This window comes from Lactuca serriola, chromosome 9, assembly GCF_051521515.1.
Source record: "Lactuca serriola cultivar US96UC23 chromosome 9, Lser_US96UC23_V15, whole genome shotgun sequence".
In the NCBI taxonomy this organism is placed as follows: Eukaryota; Viridiplantae; Streptophyta; class Magnoliopsida; order Asterales; family Asteraceae; genus Lactuca; species Lactuca serriola.
Window position 1 is genome coordinate 172,195,428 of NC_136416.1, and position 26,542 is coordinate 172,221,969.

General features: G+C 34.9%; 1 protein-coding gene across 1 annotated transcript; it reads right to left on the reverse strand.

The window, feature by feature from the left end:
- Positions 1–655: 655 nt before the first annotated feature.
- On the reverse strand, positions 656–1,945 carry LOC145075085 (uncharacterized). The gene has a single exon (XM_079021396.1). The coding sequence runs from the start codon at positions 1,414–1,416 to the stop codon at positions 982–984; it is 435 nt and encodes a 144-aa protein (XP_078877522.1). The 5' UTR covers positions 1,417–1,945; the 3' UTR covers positions 656–981.
- Positions 1,946–26,542: the final 24,597 nt, after the last annotated feature.

Here is a 26,542-nt window from a genome sequence, read left to right on the forward strand (position 1 = left end):
AGGTTCTAAACCACAATAATATTTTCTGGATTGGTCAATTGGTTGATATTAAAAAGAAAAAATTTGTAAATATATTAACATAATTGAAAAAAAAAAAACTTGGTGTCAAAATCAAAATTGTGTGGTAATATAGTGATTTTCTTAAAATTTGAAACTCGGAGTCAAAATCGAAACTTTGGTAAACTTAATGACTTTATTGCAATTGAAAAAAGTAATTACCGGAAAACAAATAGAACCAGCCATTTGGTTGATATTACAACAAAATTGTAAATATAATGATATAATTGAAAAAAAATAACTCGGTGTAAAAATCAAAATTTATAGTAATATAGTGACTTTTTTGCAACTTGCCGATAACAAATAGTTTTTTGCAATTTGCCAATAACAAATAGTTTTTTGCAATTTGCCAATAACAAATAGGATGAATGAGTGGAGATCTTTTAAAATGTATTTTCATTACTAACACACCTTTTGAATTGTTTCAAAAAATTAGAATATAATATGAATTTGTTCAGTAGAATCCCACACGTTATCATCCAAATGCAAAAACAATGCAATATCAAGATTCAACCCTCAAGATAGTCAACTGATCATGTGACTTATAGGGTCAAAAGCAAAAGAACACAAAAGAATTTAAACAAAAACAAATCATCAATGAAAGAAATTTCATATACTTATATCTAGAAATCGAAAATTTTACATTGAAGATGAGCATATGAACGCAACAAGATCAATCTTTGCTGTTTAAACATTAAAAAAAAAAAAGCAAATTAGAAGTCACCCATGATTTACTCTAATCACAATCAACAAATATGTGCTCCTACAAATCAAACAAGAACAAAAACGACCTTCACCAACCTCCATTAATGGTAGCCATTCTTCAAACATCACCAAAAACGATGGTCCAAGCTGCAGTATCGATTCATGAACAAATTCAAGAATGAATTCAAGAACAGGTTTTGAACACGATTATGTATTTGCCTAATCATATTTTTCTCTCCAACTGTACACAAGAAACAACACCCAAGAAAGTGCCAAAACAAAATCACCTAGAACAAGCCTGAGCCAATCACGACCAAGCTCTTCAAGCTTCCTCTCAAAATATATCCTCCAAACTGCCATCGCAATATGAAGAAGAACACACCCTTTAGCAAAAAAGCTCTGAAAATCCCTATCTTTCACAAATGCCACCATGAATAGGAGAATTCCAACAGCAAATAAAAGCAGACCCGAGAACGAATCAGAGGTTTTGATCAACAATTGGTCATGGGGTGTTGATCCCAATAGCTTAATTGCAGTTTCATTGCCATGACTGAATGCAAAAACCTCATGGCTATAGAACATCATTAGGGTTCCACAACTTAAAGCCACTACAGAGTAGATTAAGCATATCGAGCAAAAGCCTGATGATCCCATATTAAATAACACAAAATTTGACTACTTTAGCTCGCAAATCTTCGATTAAATCAATGCTAAAGAGAACCCATTTCGGATAAGATCGATTAACCAACCCTAATTTAACAAACGCCATAAAAAACTAAAAAACCCCATTTTTATCAGAACTAGTAAGCCCTAACGGAAGAACACAACGAAATTCATCGTCAACAACAGAAATTGATAAAAACCCAGAAAAAAATTAAACACGGATCAACAGATATTAGCGAAAGGGATAACACCCAATCAAATTCAACCTTCTACGACTCCGAAATGATGATGAATTACAAGAACCCTAATTAACGATCGATCTTTTCTTGCAATCAACAGAGCCCGCAAAGGAAAGTTGAAATACTAACCGTGTAAACCTAAAATCGAAACTAATCACCTGGAAATCTTGATAGATTGAGAAAGGGTTTATAGAAGAAAGAAAGAAAGAAGGATTGAAGGCGAAGTATGGAGGGTTGTTTATTATTGCCGACAGTCGACAGCGATGATGGTGGGGTGCTTCTCTTAAAAGGATATAAATTTTTAAGATATTTGATTGTCGACGATTGTGCCAAGATGTCATCATGCTGCTACAATGCAGTAAACACTTGTACCATATGTATCAACGATTGTACAATGTGATGCATCAAGGACTTGAACCACGTGCATAAAAGGTTGTATGTATTATTATTCTATAAATAATAGCTACTTGTGAACCAAACAAACCCAGATCCAACATACTCTTTGTAATTAATCTATATTTATCCATTTTTTATACGAATTTACAACTTTGGTCCATGTGGTATATATCTTTTTGTATAAATGCTTTTAGTTTTTGAAATTAAACATTACTGATCTTTATAATTGGTAAATCTATCATTTTTGGTCCTCTAGCCTAACATTGTCAAACTTTTATATTAACTTTAATGTAAAATGTTGGTAAATCTATCATTTTTGGTCCTCTAGACTAACATTGTTAAACTTTTATATTAACTTTAATGTAAAATAATGTCGTTGGCAGCTTCATCGCCACCCACATTATCGGTCGACATATATGTTTATACATCGTTCATACCTCAGCCAGCCGACATCACTGATCTCTCTTTCTCTGTCGCATGCAACACAGGGGTGGACGTAGGAATACATACTATGTGTTGTCGATGTTGAAGTCGGTGTTGCTAGTGTAGGAAAAATAGGTAAAAGAAAAACGAAAGTTTTTCGACTGCGTATAGGAAAAATAGGTGTTTCCGGTGCCACATCGGGACACCAAACAAAACCGCCATTGATGCAACATCGGTCGCTACATGGATCTCTCTCTCTCAAAAGTAGGGTGGTGGAAGATGGAAACGATCACGGCTGGACTAGCTGGTAACCATCAAGGGTTTCGATTCAGGTTCAATTTAGGATCAAATTCAGATTTGTGTTTAATTTCACATGTTTGATTTGCTTGTTTTAGGATAAATTCATGATTTCAATTTGTTTATTTCAAATTTGGGTTGCATGTGGTTATAAATGATGGCGGTCGTACGGTGAGCAAAATACCCACTGGAACTGAACCAAAATGGAACAGAAATCAATTGAGAGTCGAATATATAATTCCGTTCGGTTTACATTTCATTTATATTCATAAATTTGGTTTTTAGTTTTTCAATTTTGTTTAGCTCAGTCCGATTGCGAACCCTGACAACTAGGAATAAGCAAAATACTTGTTGGATTCAAACCTGACCTAAACCGGAACCGATTAGGAACCAAAAATGTAATTCAACTTAGTTCTTGGTTCTACCATATCCATAAATTCGATTTTTGTTTTATCGGTTCCGAAACCGAGCTCACACTTAAGTGATGGCAGTGAAAATGATGATGGTGTTGGTGGTGGTATACAATGGTGTTAGTAGTATACGTGATGACGGTTATATACTGTAATTTATTTTAATACTAATTATTAAAAACAAGAAAAAATAAAATCAATATAGAAGTATTTTAATCACTTCATATGCACTTAACAATAAGACATTGACAGTAGTAGCTATGATAGAGACAAAGCTGAGTGATTTATAAAGCATTAGAATCACTGCTATCAAATTTCCAAAACTGTGGTCAAACTTGCCGGTTGTCGTATATCATAGGGATCAAATCTGTAATTTAGTCTACAATTTACGAAAAGTCATACAGTTTTAGGATCGAAAGTATATGACTGGGTCATAAAGCTAGAGATTGAAATCGTACTGAATTAATAAAAAGGAAAATAAAACATTGTAAACAAAAAATTAGCGTTTCCATAAAAGGAAAATGACATGCGCTTTGACATTATCAAATTATTTTACTTTGTAATATATTCTAAAGCAGTTTGATTTTTTATTATATTTTGGAATAATTGCTTTTTTATTTAATAAACAATAAAGGAAAAGAGGCACCATTAAAATTAAAGTTATGGTAAATAAAATCTTTATTGGAAAATCAATTCCAGATAAGTCAACATTGCAATGATCATCTCTGTTCCTTTTTATAACTGCGAGAAAACTCAAAAAAGAGTGTCTTATCATATTTAACTTAAATATGACGAAATTGCAAAAATATCATCATATATAATTTGAATTTGTCAAAATTGCAAAAATGGTTTTTATGGTTTATCATTTCTTTTTGCTAAGGTCCGAACTTTGGAATAGTTGTAAGTTTGGTCCTTGCCCTAGTTTACTTGCCGAACATATCAAAATTAAAAAGTTTGTCTTACCCTTTTATATATTTTATTTCCAAAATTTTCTTTTAATATTTTAGTATTATGAGTAAATCACACCATTCGTTATTCGAGTACGTGCCAAAATACACGTTTAGTCTCAATTTTCAAAAATTAACTCGAACCGTCCCTCGTTTGGTTTAATCCTGCATGCTTCATCCCTCAAACATGATTTTATCGAGTCCATTCCAAAACTGAAATGATGATAATACCCTTGTGTTTTAATTTTTCAATTAATTTAAGGCATTTATTATTATTATCAATTTAAAAAAATAGAAGCCCTTCACTTTCACCACCCTCCCATTTGTCAATAATCAGAGACAAACACACAGACTCGATAAGACCTGAATCATAAACAAACACAAAGAAGAGGCCCCAATCGCCAGCTAGTCACTGACCACCACCATCGTCTCCACCTCTAACAAACATTTTCTCTTCATTTATCACCATCTCGAGCAAACTTTGTCACCCCCGCTCACATCCCAACCATCAACGTTGAAGCCACTTCCATCGACATTTGAAGTCGACGTCTCACTAAAGAAAGTGACCTCGTAGAGTCGTCATCGCTACATGTATGCTTAAACCATTTGTGTTGTGATCCGTCATCGTCATCATCAATCCCGCTAAAACCTAATGTCGCCTGAAACCCTAACTATCGTCACCTTCATTCGAAACTTTAGATTTAAGCTGATGGTTATGTTATATCTACAATGGTGGTGATTGTGACTCTTCCAGATACACATCAGAAAAAGGAAGGGATACTACGACAATCTTGGGTTTGGGTTTTGACACTTCATATGGTGACGATGATTTAGGGTTTGGGTCTACCCGTCTCTTCTTCTTCTCTGACCATTCGAACATGATACGAATGGTAAGAGCTAAAAGATCCTTATCCCATTTCCGACCAGTTTTCGTCGATATGTCCTTTCTTTTCCGTCTAGATTCATTGGAAAAATGGAGTTCTTAAAGAGAGAAAGGGGAACAAGGGATATAATGGTGAAGTTCTTAGAGAAAAAATGGTGTTCTTCCTTTTTCCGTCCAAAGTCGTTGGAGATGTTTCGGGGTCACCGGAGTAATGGAGCTAGTGGTTGACGATAGTGGTGGTGGTGTTGGTCAATGGCAATGGTGAAAATGGTGAAGGGACCATATATTAAATTAAACAATTTTTAATGGATTAATAATTAATAATCAACAAATAAATCAAAAGGGAAATAAATAAGGGTAAAATGGTATTTTTATGTCCGGAGAGATGAAGCGTGTAAATTTTAAACTAACGAGGGACGATATAAGTTAACTTTTTTAAAATAGGGCTAAACGTGTCTTTTAGCACCTGCACGAAGGACGAATGATGTAATTTACCTTAATACTATTAGGGCGTGTTTGACAAAACTAGCAGGTAGCGGGTAGCTGCTAGCGCCTAGCAGGTAGCGGGTAGCGTTTGATTTTGGAGCGTTTTGTTTAGGTTAAAAGCTAAACATTGTTGGCGCCGAACGAGACTTTTTCTTTTTTACTAACGTTTTCTTAAAAGCTAAATATATCCCTCTACTTTCTCCATGTCCCTCTCTCTTATCCAATTTGAAATATATTAGTTTTTATGTTCTTTTCTTTTCTAACAAAGCAAAATGTTCCAGTGATATTGATATGCATATGTGCCTTCTAAAGGAGGAGATAGTCATTCCCTCCCAACCCATTGAACCCACTGCCACATCAATTTTTTTTTCTTTCATTTTTCTTCATCTTTCCCAACCCACTACACACAAAAACCCTATCTTTTTTAACTCACTCAACCCATTCAATTAAAAAAATTACAAAACAATCAAGGTAAGATCTTAATTAGCAATAGAGTTACCGCCGGTACCACTCCTTTTTCAGCGGGTTGTTTAATTGATTTTACTAACCCACTTCATCCTCTCTCTACTTTTTCTCTCTCATTTTCTCTTATACCATGTGTTTTAAAACTTGTACCTTAGTTGTTTTGTATATATTTTTTAATTGAGTGAGTTGAGTAGGTTGATAAAGATAGAATTTCTGTGTGTTGTGGGTTGGAAAAAATAAAAAAAATTGATATGACAGTGAATTCAGTGTGTTAGGAAAGAATGACTCCCCCTCCCTAAATACTAAAGGGATTTGTAGAACTGGATTTGTGATAAGATTCGTCTTCTTAAAACTTCAACCATCAACTTGTGTTTGGAAAACCTTATGTTGCCGTACCTTGTTGAAGCTCGAGAAAATAAAACTTTTTATGGGAAAATCTTGAAAGAAAGTGGAGTTAAAAAAGATGAGAGAGAGAGATGTATATTGTGGGGTGGGGTTGTGGGCCATTCTATATATAATGATAATATAATTAAAAGAAAAGAAATAAAATAAATTAGTCTTTTTGATTTATTTCGCAGCTAAACTAGACCAAAAAAATATCCAATGCACAAATTTTTAAAGTTTGGACTTTAACTAAAGAAAATAACAAACTATAAGGACGAATTTTATAATTTTATCTATAAATTTTGAAGGCCTTTGTCACTTTTTGATGCTGTTTAAATTTGATGGACTTTAATTTAATGAAAGCCTTATTCGATGCTTTATTTTGATTTTTTTTAATGAACTTTAATATAATGAAAGCCTTATTCTTATTCGATGCTTCATTTTGAATTTTGTTTTTTATTTGGTCTTTGTTTAAACAAAAATAGATTGATTTGATTACTTAACGAGAGAGAGAGAGAGAGAGAGAGAGAGAGAGAGAGAGAGAGAGAGAGAGAGAGAGAGAGAGAGAGAGAGAGAGAGAGAGAGAGAGAGAGAGAGAGAGAGAGAGAGAGAGAGAGAGAGAGAGAGAGAGAGAGAGAGAGAGAGAGAGAGAGAGAAGAGAGAGAGAGAGAGAGAGAGAGAGAGAGAGAGAGAGAGAGAGAGAGAGAGAGAGAGAGAGAGAGAGAGAGAGAGAGAGAGAGAGAGAGAGAGAGAGAGAGAGAGAGAGAGAGAGAGAGAGAGAGAGAGAGAGAGAGAGAGAGAGAGAGAGAGTCTTATTTGGAGTTGTGGACTCAGTGGTAGTGAAAAAGCACCGGACAAGATGGATTCATGTTTAAAATCTTAAAGTATTATTGGAAAGCTATTAAACTTGATATATTTTCCTTTATCAAAAACTTTGAGGTGATTAGGCAGTTAGCAGCAGTTTGTAGCGTCTCCTTCATATATCTTATTCCAAAATGCAAAGATAATATTTGTTTAAAAGACTATAAGCCATTAAATTTAATTGGATGCATGTATAAGATACTTTCAAAAAACTCTCTCCATTAGACTTAAAAGATTTATTGGAAAGGTGATTAGCCCGGAACAATCTTCCTGGTAAAGTTCCCATTTTTATCAACGGATCTGCCACAAAAGAGGTTGAAGTCAAGCGTGGGCTTAGACAAAGTGATCTCCTATCCTTTTTTTTGTGATTACCATGAAGAGTCTTAGCATTTTGTAATGTTGAAAGTGGCGTGTGAGCAACATATCTTTCAAGGTGTTTCACTTCCTAATGGGTAGCCTATGGTATCTCATCTTTTTTATTCGGATGATGTGGCTTTCACCGGTGATTGGTCGGATTCAAACTTTATTAATCTTAATAGAATCCTTAGATGTTTTTATATTGCCTTCAGTTTAGATGTTTTTATTCGGATGATGTGGCTTTCATCGGTGATTGGTCGGAGTCAAACTTTATTAATCTTCATAAAAGTAAGGTCCTTGGTGTTGGAGTAAAATATTCGGAGCTTTCCTGCCTTGCCAATATTCTTTGTTGTGAGCCCAACATCTTCCCATTCACTTATCTTGTGTGACAATTCCGAAAATTGTCACCGATCGTTAACATGACAAAATGTAATAGACTAAATATTATTCAATCTATGATGAAAATATAAGATTTCACATTCTGTTATTAGCGAAATCTTCCGTAAACTAAAAATAAGGTGCATAAAAAATTGTGTCATCACATCTAGATAGTTACATATTCCGAAAGTACACATCTTCCCGATCCCAGAAATATAAATTTCGTAAATATCCGACTTTATATGAATTAATTATGATTTTAATAAAATATAAAAATCTACCGCAAACAAAAAGTTACAACGTCAAAAAGGTACGAAAAGAACGGTTGACTTTAGCTAAAGTCACCAAAATGAGAATCGAAGTACTCCTCGACATAAAACCGACGAACCAAAGAACGCCAAAAAACGAACTCCGTACGAGAGAGATATGATTTTCGCAAAATCATTTCAACGTATAAAAATAAAGGTTGAATATAAAGTCAAAATTCAGCCAATGCAACCTAAAGGAAAATTATAGTACTCATCGATAGCTACATGTGGATATACAAGTGTTGCAAAACTCGGCCTACTTGGTCGAGTACTCGGAATCGGCCCTCCACCAAGGCGAGTTATGTGAACTCGTAAAAAAACTCGAATTAAGTCAAACTCAGTCAAAAATCGGTCAACCTCGGTCACATCTCTCTAACTCAAGCCTACTAAGTATTACTTGGTCTTACTCGGGCCTACTCGCTCAACATAGTTAAACTAGATCAAATAGTCAAAATTGTCATAAAAAGAGAAAAATAATCAAGAATTTCAAGATTAATATGTATAATACACTTAATAAGTTAGTATTTAACACACACATGTGATTATTACTATATATATATATATATATATATATATATATATATATATATATATATATATATATAGGCTTAGGTTATTGTATTCAAAGTAATTATTGTGTTATTGTATGCATAAATATGAGTCAATCATTTTACGTATTTTAAGAAGGTAATTAATACATATTATTGAATTAAAAATAATCGAAAAATACTGTCTAATTTAACTAGAATGATATTTTAGTCAATTAATATAGATTTAGTAAAGGAAATTTGCATATTTTAAGGGATCATTGATTCTATTAACTAGGTGTGAGACCCGTGTATTACACGGGTTTATTAAAAAAATATAAACTTATAAACTTTAGTCAATTTAAAAAGTAATAATTTTATATATAAAAAAATCTTTGATGAATAAGTATATAAATGAATGCAAAATAATACAAATTTATGTGAAAATAAGTTCAAATTGAAAAAATTTACTGTTATGTAAATAATGAAAATAAAAAAGGAAAACAAATATGATGAGACGTAAATTTGGTAGAATTTATTAGGGATATATACAGTAAAGTCCCAATATTTTCATCGATTTGACAAGAAAGTCCTAAACTTTATTTTTTTGACAGAAAAATCCAAATTACCGACAGTTTTTGACACTTTTACCCTTTTTTCCCGGTTAGCCGGTAATTAGGACTTTTTTGTCAACAAAATAAAGTTTAGGACTTTCTTGTCAAATCGTCAATTAGGACTTTACTGTCAAAAAAATAAAGTTTAGGACTTTTTTGTCAAATCGTTGAAAATATTGAGACTTTAGTGTATACATAATTTTTTTGGTTAGAAATTTAATGGTATGATACTCTTTAAGCATAAGAGTTATTGAAACCTTCTCTAATCAGCTAGATTCTATTGAAATCCTTTGCGTTTGCTTATTGTTAAATCGTTTTTTTAATCTTAACAAACAGACATTGAAAAAAATTGAGATAATCAAGAAAGAAAGAATCAGGGTTGTGTTGGCTTTTTGCAGTCTCAAAAATGGAGAAATTAGAAACCTAAAAAAACGAAATTGCCCTGGCTTTATACAAATACAAACAACACATGTCTAGTCAAAAGGGTGTGAATGTGGAGAGTGGAAAGAAGGGCAATTTCGTTTTTTTTTTTTTTTTTTTTTTTTTGTTTCTTATTTCTCCATTTTTGGGCCTGCAAAAAGTCAACACAACCCTGGTTTTTTCTTTCTTTCTTTCTTGATTATCTCAATTTTTTTCAATGTCGGTTTGTTGAGATTAAAAAAACGATTTAACAAGAAGCAAACGTTAAGGATTTTAATACGATCTAGCAGATTAGTGAAGGTTTCAATAACTCTTATGCTTAAAGAGTATCATACCATTAAATTTCTAACCCAAAAAATTATATATACACTAAAGTCCCAATATTTTGAATGATTTGACAAAAAAGTCCAAAACTTTATTTTTTTTGACAATAAAGTCCTAATTGACGATTTGACAAGAAAGTCCTAAATTTTATTTTTTTGACAAAAAAATCCTAATTACCGGCTAACCGGGAAAAAAGGGTAAAAATGTCAAAAATTGCCGGTAATTTGGACTTTACTGTCAAAAAAATAAAGTTTAGGACTTTCTTGTCAAATCGATGAAAAAATTGGGACTTTACTGTATATATCCCAAATTTATTATAATTTATTTTAAGAATGAATTGAATTAACTAAATCAATGATTTTCATTAAAAATAAAATGGAACCAATAAGCAAATTACATGTAGAAAACAAATAAATCAAAAATTATGAGAAAAATACATGTGACAAATTAAAGGAGAAGAGGACATGTGACAATAAGATCTTCATTTATTAAAGAGGATTTTAAAAATCCGATTTTACAAATTATAATATTTTTAATTCGGACATTCTGACAGAATATGTTTGAGTATGTTCAAAAATAAAAATATTCTAGAACCATAAAATAATAAAAATATTCTTGAACATATTTTTTGTAGAATAACAATTTCTCGAACTAGCAATTGAAGAATTAAAACAAAAATTATATTAATTCTTATAGAATACATGTAACAATTGCTAAGAATTACATTTATTGTTAAAGAATAAAACTAAAAAACTTTCAATTCGGGAAAAAAAACATCAAAAATCTAACAAATACACTAATTTATTCTAAAAGAATAATGTTGCTAAGAGGCGTCGTTCAAATTTTGTGGTCCGTTCTTCAAACATCACCTTCTGTGGAAACAAATCCAATGAATAAATTAGTGAGAAAATATCCATATTCCATTCCAGCATAATTGGAATTCGTGATTCCATTCTGATAGAATTGAAATTCATTTACCAATAATTATATTAATTCGCGACATTCTAACAGAATATGTTCATGATTATCATAAAAAAACATTCTTTTTTGATAGAATACTATAGAAATACCATTCAGTTGAAGTATTTTAGCGAGCACTTGGTGTGCATCAAAACAACTTTCAATTTCCTGTAAAAATTAGACAATCAGAACAAATTCCCAATAAACCTAAACACATCGAGTCTATCAGAAAACCATTGTACCTTACAGTCGTTTCTATCAAATTATCGTTAATCTATGCCTTGTAGCTTGTAAATGTAAGTAATTTTGCACAGGTTTCGTTCAATGTCATCATTCAAGACTGTATTTTTGAATCATCCAACAGAAGATTCCTAATTTCGTACATTTTTATTGGGGATTTCGTTTGGGATGGATCAATAAGAAAACAGAAAATAAGAAAATCAGTTTTCAACAGTGCATTTGAAGGGTGAAGAGTCAACAAGTGGCTTGTTATTTCACTCTAGATGAACAGGAACCTGCGATCGGTTTCAAGAAAGCAAGAAGAGAAAGAAGGGTGTGATCGATTAAAGAAGAGAAGAGATCCAATTTCGAGTTTAATATTGATACCTACGATTTACTCTTGTGTGTGTGGCATCGATAAAAGGTGGAGAGAGAACAAGATCCATATCGATTTTTGGGGACGTGATTGTTGAAACAAGAACAGGAAGAACTGAAAAAGGAACACAAGGAGATCTGTAATTTTTTTTCTTATTTCCTTGGCTCATGTCGACAATTTTGCAAGAGGTGAAGGAAGGCGTGCCTATTCTCGTCGATTTTGACCTGCACTTGCGAATATGCGACGGGCCAAACGGTGGTTGTTGCCTTGCTGGTCGTTGCTTTCTATTGATTATGGAAGGAATGAGTCAATGACGGTTGGAAGAGAAGGGACGTGATTTTGGTGTCGACAAGATCCGCCGGTGACATGCAATTGATACACCTGATGGGTTTTAGCCATAAGAACTTTCCTATGTGCGCATGCAAAACCCTAATGCTTGGATCTAGGCTTTCTAATTAAACATGCTTTGAATCCAAGACTTCTAATGACTAATTAGGTTAAATAACAACATTGAAACAGATCTAGAACCATACCTTTGAATTCCTTGTTGATTTTGTTGTCTTGGAGCTTCTAGAGTCACAAATGTCACTCCTCTAATGGCTTACAAACACCAACAGCAAGGAAGATGATTTAGGAGAGAGGAGAGGGGAGGAAATCGGCCAGAGTTCTCTTACTTTAGGTGAGATGCCGATTTCCCTTACCTATGGGGTCTATCTATACTTGTAGACTCGTTAAGGGTTACAGTCTAAACCCTAATTGGATAATCTTCTCTTAAGGCTATCCAAATCCTTTCCTTAGATAGGTCATGGACGATTTTGAAGCTATCCTAGCTTCTAGAATCCGTCCCTTGTATATCTATAAGGATTTATAGTCTAAAGCTTAACTTTCAAACAATTGACAGTTTATACCCCTTTATTTAATTAATCTCTTTAAGTCACCAAATTAATTCCAATTAATTCTATAACTTATATTAATCAAATAACTATATATTATTCTTTATAATATTTACTCTCTCTTAATAAATCATCCCATCAAGTTGCTATGGTGAAGGCAACCCAAAAGGACCATGCACAACCGGGTCAAATACTTGCCTAATATAGTTGCAGCCTTAGACACTATTCCAACAGTCTCCCACTCGGATAAGTCTAGTAACTATACAAGTATAATTCGGTTTGCAATCGTAGCTCTCAAAGACGCTGTCAAACTCTGATCTAATCAATCTTGTCCTTTAGATAAGGGATCGTACAGTCCTCTGTTAGATATCATGCTGACAATCCTATGGAATGGTTAGTCAAACATTTAGGTTTCTCGATCTCTGATTTATTTGACATAGAACTTAATCGAACACATCAATTCAGTTCTGACCGGGCCCGGCACATAAGTCAAATCAAATCATCGAGCGGCCGAAATATCGCTTTTACCTTCTTTGATAAAAGTTATAGATAAACTTCGACTTATATGCATTTACTTATTCATTAACCAACTATACACAACAATGCGTTTTATAACACCGAGTTACTGATGCGTTTTCGCATTATCAATGTACAATCAATTAATAGATAACAAACCATATATATAGGTTTTAAGACTATATGATATTATCGTCTTGCGATCACCTTTTATATCGTATTCCATAAAGTGATTCCAGCAAGCGCGGGTTTGTTCCAATGCTCAAAACTAGTTCATAAGCACTCATGAACGTTGCAACAACCCTTTGCTATGTCTAACACCATTTAGACAATCTACACACCAATTCATGACAATCTTCATTCATATCTACTTCCAACATATGAACGATTGTGGACAATTTGAACAATTCGATTATTCCTAATAAACTCAATTATTCTGGAAGTCAAAACATGCAAAGTGAAACAATAGTTAAACAATTAACATAAGATAGTAACATTACTCATAAATAAAACTCCTTTATTTAATCATCAAATGTTAATTACATTTATCTATTACACGTTTCTAATACTATCTAATCTATGCTAATATCATCCTTTAGCCCAATGCTCCTAGCATGCTGCAAGTGCTTAACCCTACTCAGTCCCTTCGTAAGCGGATCTGTTGGGTTATCTTCTGATGATATCCTCTTAACTATGAGTTGTCCTTCTTCTACACGATGTCTAATGAAATGATATTTTCTGTCGATATGTCTTGATCTACCATGATCCCTCGGTTCCTTGGTCAAGGCAACCGCACCTTCGTTATCACAGAAAATCTCCATGGGCTCCTTTATGGCAGGTACAACTCCAAGATCACCGATGAAATTCTTCAGCCATATTGCCTCCTTTGACGCTTCGCTCGCTGCAATGTACTCTGATTCGCACGTTGAATCAGCTACAGTCTCCTACTTGGAACTCTTCCATGTCACTGCTCCTCCATTTAGGGTAAAGACCCAGCCCGAATGCGAATGGTAGTTGTCCCTGTCGGTCTGAAAACTGGCGTCACTATACCCTCGCACCTTTAAGTCATCACTCCCTCCGAGGACTAAGAACCATTCCTTCGTCCTCCGAAGGTACTTAAGGATGTTCTTCACTGCAATCCAATGTGCTTTGCCAGGGTTCCCTTGATATCTGCTAACCATGCTCAAAGCGAAGGCTACATCAGGGCGAGTATAAGTCATAGCGTACATGATTGAGCCAACTGCGGAAGCGTATGGTACTCGGCTCATTTCTGCTATTTCAGCTTCGGTACTCGGACTTTGAGTCTTACTCAACTTGGCATTACTTTGTATCGGTAGTTCTCCCTTCTTTGAGTTTTCCATACTAAAACGTTTTAGTACCTTCTCTAAGTAAGTATTCTGACTAAGTCCAATTAGTCTCTTACTTCTTTCTCTTACTATCCTTATTCCCAAAATGTAAGAAGCCTCCCCGAGGTCCTTCATAGCGAAGCACTTCCCGAGCTAGGACTTAACCTCCTGCAGAGTCGGGATGTCGTTTCCTATGAGTAATATGTCATCGACATATAGAACGAGAAAGCTTACTATACTCCCACTGGCTTTGACATATACACAAGATTCGTCTTCGCTTCGTACAAATCCAAACTCTTTGACTTTCTCATCGAAGCAAAGATTCCATCTGCGAGACGCTTGCTTAAGTCCATAAATGGACTTCTCAAGCTTACACACTCTATTCGGATGTTTCGGATCCACAAACCCCTCTGGCTGAGCCATGTAAACATCCTCAGCCAACTTTCCATTAAGGAAAGCGGTCTTGACATCCATTTGCCAAATCTCATAATCATAAAACGCGGCAATAGCTAGCATCACTCTAATAGATTTAATCTTCGCAACTGGTGAGAAGGTCTCATCATAGTCAACTCCGGGAGTTTGAGTAAAGCCCTTCGCAACCAATCGCGCTTTATATGTGTGTACTTTACCATCCACGTCGGTCTTCTTCTTGAAGATCCATTTGCACCCAACGGTCTTACGTCCGGGCACATAATCAACCAAATTCCAAACTTGGTTATCATACATGGATTGTATCTCGCTATCCATTGCCTCTTTCCATTTCGCAGACTCCGGGCCTGCCATGGCTTCCTTATAGCTCTTAGGTTCATCAAGATTTACTAGTGTACCATCACTAATATACGTGTCCCCTTCGGTAGTAATATGAAAACCATAAAACTGGGGATGAACTCTAACTCTCTAGGATCGTCTAAGAGGTAAGGACTCGTCAATCGGTTCAACCGGAGTTTCCTCCCCGGGTTGAGTGCCAGCGGTAGAGGTTCCTTCATCTATCGACTCTTGAATCTCTTCAAGTTCGATTTGCCTCCCACTGTCTCCTTGGCCTATGAGTTGTCGCTCTCGGAAAACTCCTCTCCTCGCAACGAAGACAACGTTGTCCTTCGGTCTATAGAAGAGATATCCAAAGGATGTCTGCGGGTAGCCGATGAAAATACATCGCTCACTTCGAGGTTCAAGCTTGTCGTGAGTATCTCGTCTTACGAAAGCCTCGCAACCCCAAACCTTGATATGTGCCAACGAGGGAGCTTTCCCTGTCCACATTTCGTGAGGTGTTTTGGCAACCTTCTTAGTAGGGACTCGGTTAAGGATATGGGCGGCAGTCTCTAAGGCATACCCCCAAAAAGAGATAGGTAGTGAATCACGACTCATCATAGAGCGAACCATATCCAATAAGGTTCGATTACGCCTTTCTGCCACACCATTCACCTGCAGTGTCCTAGGAGGCGTCAATTGCGAAACTATTCCACACTCCTTGAGATAATCGTGGAATTCAAGACTTAGGTACTCTCCTCCTCGATCGGATCGAAGCATCTTGATTTTCCTGCCCAATTGATTCTCCACTTCATTCTTGAACTCTTTGAACTTTTCAAAGGTTTCTGACTTTTGCTTGATTAAGTAGATATACCCATATCTACTATGATCATCGGTAAAAGTCACGTAGAAGCGGTTCCCATCCTTCGTGGTTGATCTAAATGGTCCACATACATCGGTATGTATTAGGTCCAATAGACCCTCACTCCTTTCACATGTACTCGTGAAGGGTGATTTAGTCATCTTTCCAAGTAGACAAGACTCGCATGTGTCATCTTCCCTAAGGTCGAATGACTCCAACACTCTATCCTTTTGGAGTTGGGCTATGCGTTTCTTGTTGACATCTCCAAGACGACAATGCCACAAGGATGCTTTATCCATACTAGTGGAAGAATCAATATTCAAAACATCATTTCCTAAGTTATCAACAATCATAACAGTTTCATATATTCCATTACATGGTATAGCTTCAAAGTAAAAGACACCATTTAGATAAGCCAAAATAGAACCATTCTCATTATTAAAAGAAAATCTAAATCCTTGTCTATATAAACCATGAAATGAAATGATGTTTCTAGCCATTTCTGGCGAATAGCAACAATTGTTCAAATCTAAAACTAAATTATTCCTAATCACTAAAGAATACACTCCAATCTTGGTCACAAGCGACGATCTTCTGTTCCCCATGATTAGATTGATCCTTCCTTGCTCCACATCCCTACTTCTTCTTAGTCTCTACACATTAGAACAAATGTGATAACCACAACCGGTATCAAGAACCCAAGAAATAGCATGATTAGAATCGTTAGATTTGATTGTGTATATACCTGCGAAAGATGGCTTGATCTTTCCTTCTTTGATTGCTTGTAGGTAATCTGGGCAGCTTCTCTTCCAATGTCCTATCTTGTGGCAGTGGTGGCACTCTGCCTCCTTCGGGTTAGGGGAGGGCTTAGCGGGATCAACTTTGGTCCCACTAGAAGAGGCACCATCTCGGGCTTTAACCTTGCGATGGTTCTTGGACGAGGCCTTCCTCTTCTTTCCCTTTCCTTGACCAATTGCCAAGATAGGAGCAGCAGGCGGATTGGGAGTAGGTGCAACAGACTTGTCTTTGAAGTTGCTCTTAGCGACCCTCAAGAGACCTTGGAGTTTGCTTAGGGTGACCTCCTCTTTGTTCATGTGGTAGGTCATCCTAAATTGGTTGTACATCGGAGGCAAAGAGTGAAGCACCATGTCAATCGCCAAGTCTTCCCCAAAGTCAACATTTAACTTGCGAAGGCGGTCGACATACCTTTGCATCTTTTGCAGGTGCACGGTAAGAGATTCTCCATGACCCATCTTAGCGGAAATCATGTTAGTGAAAATCTCATAACGCTCTTGTCTCGCGTTTTGGTGGTATCTCTCCAATAAGTCTTGGTGCATCTCGTACGGGTACATGTCCTCGTAGGACTTTTGGAATTCGGAGTTCATTGTCGCGATCATGATGCAATGCACTTTCGTTGCATCACGCTCGTGAGTTTCGAAAGCGGTGATTTCGGCCGGAGTAGCGATTTCGGGGTTGATTTTCTCGAGCTTCTCATCGAGGACATACTCCTTATCCTCATAGCGAGCAATGGTGCGAATGTATCTTATCCATTCGCTAAAGTTCGTTCCATCGAAGGTGACCTTTTGGCAAAGGCTCATCAACGTGAAAGAACTAGCAGCAGCGTTGTTAGCGTTCGACATCTTCAAATAGAAAGGACAAAGATAGATTAGAATAAGAATCCCTAATTATCACCCAATAAGAAAAATTAGGGCTAGGATCCAACAATAACATTTACATACTAGAAAAGGGATGCCGTAATCTAACATGCAAATAAATTGAAGGTAAGTGAATGACGATTCACTAATTCTCCATCACAAAACTTAAACTATTAGTCCAAAGTGTATTGAGAATTCCTAGGTTCGGATGAGATTCATTGAAACTATTCAATGACATGTTTAAATCTCGAAATGCCCCTCTTGTTTGTGATTGGGATACCGAGGATCACAAAGCGGGTGTGAATTACCATGCAAATTCACATGGTGCCTTCATTTTAACGATCGCCTATTCGATGTGCCGGTAAACCACACATGCTCCATCGAACTATGATAAACAATGAATCACCCTTTGCCACCTATGCTTAGAACCAATTAGTGTGCCGGTAAACCACACACGCTCCACTAACTTCTTAGCAAGGGTGCAAAGTGTAATTTCATGGGATTGCATCAATTCACTTTTCCTAAAGTAACTAAGATTGGGAAATTTTAAAAAATGTGTAGTTACTTTGTATTACTTATTATACTTTTAATGAGAGGATGAGGTTGCCCTATCCTACCCGTTCGGCTAACGACCCTCCACCAATCAAGCAAGCAGTGGATGTGAGTGTACACCCATTAAGCGCCTTTTTATAGGCCGCAACCTTATACCCACCTTATAGATCGGCTTCATGAATGAGGCCTACTAACGGTAAGACTAGCATTTAGTTATACATACATATATATATATATATATATATATATATATATATATATATATATATATATATATATATATATAATTCTAGTAATATCATATTAGTATAGGGTTGTATTTTAAACTTTTAAAATCTAGGGTTTGAAATTTAAGTTGTCTAAATTAAAACTTTTAATCACAAATATAAATTTCAAAACTTGAGGACAAGTTTTAAACATTTAAAAACATGGAGGATCAAATAACAAATAATTTCAATTAACAATTAATATCCTAATTAACTATATTTGATTTATTCAAGATTTCTTTAAAGATAATTACCAAAATAATCAAAATAATTAATTAATTATCATATAAGGAAAATAAATATTTTATTAGATGATAAATATCTTTAATTAGATCAAGATTATAGTCATATATATCAAAAAATCGGATTAGGGTTGATCTAATTAGTTTAAGGAAAGTTTCCATAAGATAATTATGAAAAATCCCGAATCTGGCCATTCCTGACGCCTGGACTCGCCGAGTGCACAAAGGGACTCGCCGAGTCCACTTTGGAACTCGCCGAGTCCATGACTCAGAAACCAAAAAATCGAATTTTGCAGGTTTGTTTCAGTTAATCAAGCAACAATTTAAAGAAAACCAAGCTAGTCTCTGATACCACTGATGGGTTTTAGCCATAAGAACTTTCCTATGTGCGCATGCAAAACCCTAATACTTGGATCTAGGCTTTCTAATTAAACATGCTTTGAATCCAAGACTTCTAATGACTAATTAGGTTAAATAACAACATTGAAACAGATCTAGAACCATACCTTTGAATTCCTTGTTGATCTTGTTGTCTTGGAGCTTCTAGAGTCACAAATGTCACTCCTCTAATGGCTTACAAACACCAACAGCAAGGAAGATGATTTAGGAGAGAGGAGAGGGGAGGAAATCGGCCAGAGTTCTCTTACTTTTGGTGAGATGCCGATTTCCCTTACCCATGGGGTCTATTTATACTTGTAGACTCATTAAGGGTTACAGTCTAAACCCTAATTGGATAATCTTCTCTTAAGGCTATCCAAATCCTTTCCTTAGATAGGTCCTGGACGATTTTGAAGCTATCCTAGCTTCTAGAATCCGTCCCTTGTATATCTATAAGGATTTATAGTCTAAAGCTTAACTTTCAAACAATTGACAGTTTATACCCCTTTATTTAATTAATCTCTTTAAGTCACCAAATTAATTCCAATTAATTCTATAACTTATATTAATCAAATAACTATATGTTATTCTTTATAATATTTACTCTCTCTTAATAAATCATCCCATCAAGTTGCTATGGTGAAGGCAACCCAAAAGGACCATGCACAACCGGGTCAAATACTTGCCTAATATAGTTGCAGCCTTAGACACTATTCCAACAACACCTTCCCGCTTCTTGCTTCAGCACTTGGCAGACCTAGGTAGATGGTGGTTTTAAAAAGTTGATGGATAGAGAAACCCTAAGTAGCTGAAGTCAACAGTTACCATAATTATAGAATATTATTTGTGGAAACTAATTATCAAATTACTTATTTACCCTTATTTATTTATTTAATTATTTATTTTTAGTTTAATTTTTGATTGGCCCACATTTATGCATACAATAACACAGTAATTACTTTAAATACTTGAATCTAGCTCTCTCTCTCTCTCTCTCTATATATATATATATATATATATATATATATATATATATATATATAGATCCGGTAAGAAATTTTTTTGATAGGAAGGTAAGAAGTTTTTTTTTTCTACATACTTTTCTGACGAACAAAAGAAATGAATCACTAGATGAATCAAAAATTACATGATTCATCAAAAAAAATCTCAAAAAAACACACCGATGATTCATTTATACAATGATTTCGTTGTTATTCACCAAAATTGTCATAAAAGTGAATTTTTTCTTAATTTACTTAAAAACGAATCATGAAGATATTTTTTTGGGAATTTTTTTCTTGTGAATCATCTTACCTTTGAATCATTTAATGGTTCATTTTGTATGTTCTCTAAAAAAATATGTAGAAAAAAAACTTCTTATCTTACTACCAAAATTTTCCTTCTTATTTGATCTTAACTCTCTCTCTCTCTCTCTCTCTCTCTCTATATATATATATATATATATATATATATATATATATATATATATCTTAAGTTTTCAGTAATTATTTACGAAATGAGATAATTGTGTATTTTAGTTTTTATGTATTCACATGTATCTAATTTTGTTATATATTTCTATCAAATTATGATTTTAACTTATGATTTTGACATATATAATTTTCCTAAAAATATTTCTACATGAATTACCAAATCCGAGTACTCCCTGAGTACTCGCTACTCGGTAGTCAGTCGGGCAAGTACCGAGTAGCGAGTTCTACAACCTTGGGATATATAGAACGTTGAAAAATGGAACTCGTATGAAGAAGTTACGTAATTTACAAAAATTAGCATTTACAGCGCATGTAGGACATGACGCACAAGGTTTCTAGAAGGGGGCATCGCGGACCACAAACTTGTAGACACGAGTCTAAAGGCTATTAAGGCGATGTTAGTAGGGCGCAACACGCCCTTAGGAAAGCGCGACGTGCCTTCCCATTTTCAACCTATAAAAGGGCTGCAAACCCCTCTCACATGACACACCAAAATTTTATGCTTTTCTCTCGTTCCTCCTTCAAAATTTCTTATAAAACATTAAGAAATTTCTTTATTTATATATTTTATCTATTAGTAAGCTATACCCTCGAGCCCCTGACGCCACCAGCCACGGTCCTAGGGTCTAGTAAAGCACATTTGAAGGGTGAGTTCACGGTCCCTTTTTTACAAATTTCAAATGTTTTAGGGGGGGGGTGGATATATGTTATAATACTACACTAGCCTATAACGTTAGGATAATATTATGCATGGTAGATACTCTGCCAAAATCTTTATAGATAACATTATGCCTAGTCATTACGTTGGTAAACTTTATAGGAAGACATTATACCTAGCTTTTACCCTGGTTAACTTTCAAACACAACATCATATCAAGTTGTTACACTGATCAAATTTATAGGATACCATCGTACCTAGTCATTACCCTGGCTAACTTTCAAACACAACATTTGTAACACCCCATTTTCGCATTTGCAATATAATTCAATACAAACCATCATTTATAAAAGTAGAGGTATAGATATATTAAGTAATCGTTATTAACATGTAGGAAACGTCAATATGATTTTCGTAGATATGTAGAACGCTTAAATCAGACTTCGTATGAAGAAGTTATGCTTCTTCGAAGTTTTGCGATTAAACTGACACGGCTCATATAGTGGTGTTGATTATGATGGCATGTGCGGAATATGAAAGATCTAGTGAATCATCATGTAAAATCAAGAACACAAGGAGTAAATAAATCTTTGTAAGCTCTTATTAGATCTAGAAAGAATATACAAATGGGTTTGTACAAATTTTCTCTCTCTAGTCTAACACTCCAAAATGGTTCCACTTACATAATGGGAGTCACTCACTTCTTATTTATAGGAAAGACTCAACCCATTTACACATACAAAGAGGAAGCCTAAACACTACATCCAAGCATGACTTTGCACCCTAACATTCTCCCCCTCAAAGTTAGGATTAGATGTCCGGCTTTAATCTCCAACGAGCCAGCGCGATTAAGACCAAACTCCCCCTCGAAGTAACACCGGTCTTCAAATCCGCAAATGAATATTCGACAAACCCGAGAAGCTTCGAATACCCATCATTCTCCCCATTTTTATAATCAAAAAATGATTATAAAACCCACTAAGGATGAGAAGCGCCCGAGGAATAGTCTTCACGATACTCCCCCTTGATGTGTACCAAAAATGAATCACCAAAAATCTTGCACGGAAAAACAATCACAAAAAAGCCACAATTTTTTTTTCCAATTTATGAAATTTTTTGACTTTTTGGGTGAAAGTTGCAAGATTTTTCAAAAACCGGGTAGATATTGTCACTTTCTGAAACTTGCAGGGACCCGTTGCGCCAAAAACAGCTTAATATGCGAAACTCTAGCCCATTTGCGAAACCAGGCATAAAGCGTAAATTCACACAAACTGCAAGGACCAGAACTGAAAATTCTGCAATTTCTCAGCTTTTATTACCCATTTCGTGAAGTTGGGTATAAACTGTCATTTCGTGAAAAGATCAGGGACCAATTTTGAAACTATTTGCTTTCTTCTTCCCCAATTCACTTATACAGTCAATTACTTCACATTTTCATTCGCATGTGACTGAAACATGAATGCGAACCATGTTTAAGAAAACTTCGCATCTTTATTCCAAGTAACCAAATATACGAAATTGATTGAGACCCAAATGCGAAACCGATTTTTATACACTCAAATGCGAAGTGAAGTTAGAAACCCAGATGCGAACACAAATTGATTTCAAATGTGATCCCAAAAAAAAATCAGCACACATCAAACACAATCCATAGATGCGAACACTCGATTGTTATATTTTCGCAAAATCAACGTCAACAACTCCAAAATCTTTCCAGTAAATCAAACTCAAAATCGAATTCGCAGTCGATACCAATCAACACAAGCTGAAATCAACCCTTCTTATATTGATTCCAAAATCGAGTTTTCTGATCAGTTCTTCAATCTCGATCATTCCAACTCGACATCCAAAAGCGAATCCATTCATTAAGTGATGCCATCGACTTTGAGATATCGACTCCAATAACCACAATCTGTGACCATCCGTTCGAAATCTTCCTGAAACATAATCCATCAATCTCAAATTTTTAACGATAAAATCCATTTCTTTCCAAAATCGACTCCAAATAAATCGATTTACCAAAATCAGTCGACACAAAATCATTTCTTTCCAATCAAATCTTCGAAAATCGTTATTACAACCATCGATCCAATTTTGATTCCACATTATCAATCGATTATAACAACCTCCAAAATCGATTTTGAATATTTCACAGTTTGACTTTTTAAAGTCAACGAATCATAAACATGAAATCAATGGTTTTGAGGTCCGATTTCAGATCAAAAGGTGTTCAAACAACTTTTCTTCATCGATTTCAAGTGTTCTTGACCAATTTGATCAAAATCAAAAAATCAATCTCCGACTTCTTCACTGGAACTTGTATAAAATCGAGTTCATCATATTCCAAATCATAAAAAATCGACACTCATTTTCAGATATTTATTCAACATCGATCGGAAACGAAAAAAATAATGAGAAGTCGGGATTAAGAACTGAAGAACAATTGATTATGAAGGATCAATAAAACGCAATCGGATATTAATATCAAACGCAATCAGATCGATTCAAGACTAGATGAATCAATAGAAGAACAATGATTAATATCCATCAACGAAACTAATTTGATACAACCGACTTTCGATTCAACATACAAGATCGTGATTATCGATTTGCAAGAACAAGAGAATAGATATCGGACATATGAAAAGAATCAGATACATCGAACATATCAGTTGGATTACAAGTTTGGGCTCAATATGTTTGAATGAACAGTAATGGATCGAGATTTTTGGGCTCAAAGTTATGAATCATATATCGATCATTGATTGGGCTTCAACAAATCATGAACAGTAATATTGAGACTTTGGATCACGGAAGATGAACAGTAAATTTTATTTTGTTTTTGGTTTGAATTGGATCTTAACAAGAATAATTGGATCAACAATGAGGTTGAAACAGATTAGATCCAATGAGGCAAATCGATCAAAAATGAAAAACGAAAAATTCGAATCGAAATCATGGACGTTTTGGAATCCATTTGAGAATTTGAGATACCTTTTTGACGAATCGAGATCCATTTTCAACGAACGAATCAAATTTGGAAGATCTTAGTTCTTTTGTTGGAATGAGAAAATCTCCAAATCGAACATTGTACCACCCACCATGCGAGATGTACAACTCGTTCTTTGTGTTCTTCGTGTTCTTCAACGATCCAAGAACATCTTCAAAAGAACCACCAACACATTTGGGGTTTGACTTCAAATTCAATGCAACACTTGGATATTGTTGCTTTGGAACCCAAATTTGTTTCACGGATTTCGGCTTCATACCATTTAACGATTTTTGTGAGTAAACCCGCTTGTTTTTGCGATTGATCTTCTTCTTCTTTTTCTTTCTCATCCTTTTGCATCTTAAAGACTTGATTTCATTAACAAACCCACTTTCAACAACATGAACATTTTGAGTTTGAATCAAATCTTTTGGAGTTTGATACTTGTGATTTTCTTGGATCACCGGCTTCCGATAAGGAATCATTCCTTCAAACGAATCACAAGAACACAAAATATCATCGGTTTGAACTCCAATCGAGCAAAAAACTTTTTCATCATGAGAATCAACTTGAACTCCTTTTTCTTGAACATCAAGAACATCACATTGAAATCCATTGTCAAGAACTTCAACAACCTTAAGAGCACGAAGATCATTTGGGTCTTCAACAAGAGAAACATATTTCTTATCAAACAAATATTTTTCTTCTCTAATCTTATCACTACTACGTGATATTATGGAACATGTAATATCAGCCAACCATTTGATCTCACAAAGTGGTTGAAATATCAAGCTTCCATGATCATCCTTCAATCCTCCATAAGAAACCATAGTTCCCCAATATATCTTCTGGTTTAACATCAACCCATAATATTGATCTTTATTGACTTTGTATTTGATACCTTCAACGATCAAAATCCAAGAATTGTAAGGAAAATTCACCATGATTACAAAAACTTGAAGATTTATAGAGAGAGAAAGTGATTTTGAATGGGTTTTCTAGAGAGAGAAAGTAAAAATCACTTGAATTCTAGTGAAGAAAATCGAATTATGAATAGAATCAAAGATGAATTCGATTTCTAGAATCCAAAAAGTCTCTAAAACACGAAGATCCAAGATCATAAAATGAATCACCAAATCAAGAAAGCCATCAAGGATCAATTCTTGATCAAATCAAGAACACCCACTCTGATACCAATTGTAGTGGTGTTGATTATGATGACATGTGCGGAATATGAAAGATCTAGTGAATCATCATATAAAATCAAGAACACAAGGAATAAATAAATCTTTGTAAGCTCTTATTAGATCTAGAAAGAATATACAAATGGGTTTGTACAAATTTTCTCTCTCTAGTCTAACACTCCAAAATGGCTCCACTTACATAATGGGAGTCACTCACTTCCTATTTATAGGAAAGACTTAACCCATTTACACATACAAAGAGGAAAGCCTAAACTACATCCAAACATGACTTTGCACCCTAACAACTCAGCGTATCGTAAAAAGTGAATTTTGGATAGGTTTCTTATTAGCCTTAGTGATCTAAACTAAAGTTGTAGTACTTGTTAAACCGAGAGCATGCATATAGTGAACATCCAAATCTAACTTCACATGAGGAAGTTATGATTCTTATAAGTTTCAACTTAGTAGTATGCGACATAGAAACCGAAATCAAGATTGGTTGATTGTTAGAAAAACAATCTAAATAAGAGTTGAAGATATCGTTAATAGGAGTCCATCGATATAAAGACAGCCAAAAACGGATCTCGTATGAGTGGGTTATGATTTTTATACAAGTTTTAACAGTCTAAGCCTGTTAAAAATATAGATTTAAAAATAAAGTGAGAATTAGTCATCGAAGTCTAAGTGAAAAGTTTTAGATCTCGTTAATAGTTACGTGTGGATATAAAGAACGTCGAAAATGTTGCTCGTATGTAGAAGATATGATTTTTTTTAAAAAAAACAGAAAATACACGCGTGCACGACACGCCCCGAAAAGAGGCGTGGCATGCTCTAACACACCACCATCTTGCCGACACGTGTCACCACCAGAAAAGTGACACATGGCATCCTTGGAACCACCCAAGTGTGCAGCACGCCTGGTAGGTGAGCACAATGTGCATCCCGAAAAATGGCTATAAATGCCTTTATAAGCCCCCATTTGTTCTTCACTCCTTTCCAAAACCCTCCTTCTAATTTTCTGAGTTAGAGTCTCGAAAATTCTTAATAGTTAGGGTATTTTAA

Excerpts from the sequence above, each read along its gene's own strand:
- LOC145075085 (XM_079021396.1), bottom strand. The coding sequence starts at position 1,416 with ATGGGATCATCAGGCTTTTGCTCGATATGCTTAATCTACTCTGTAGTG.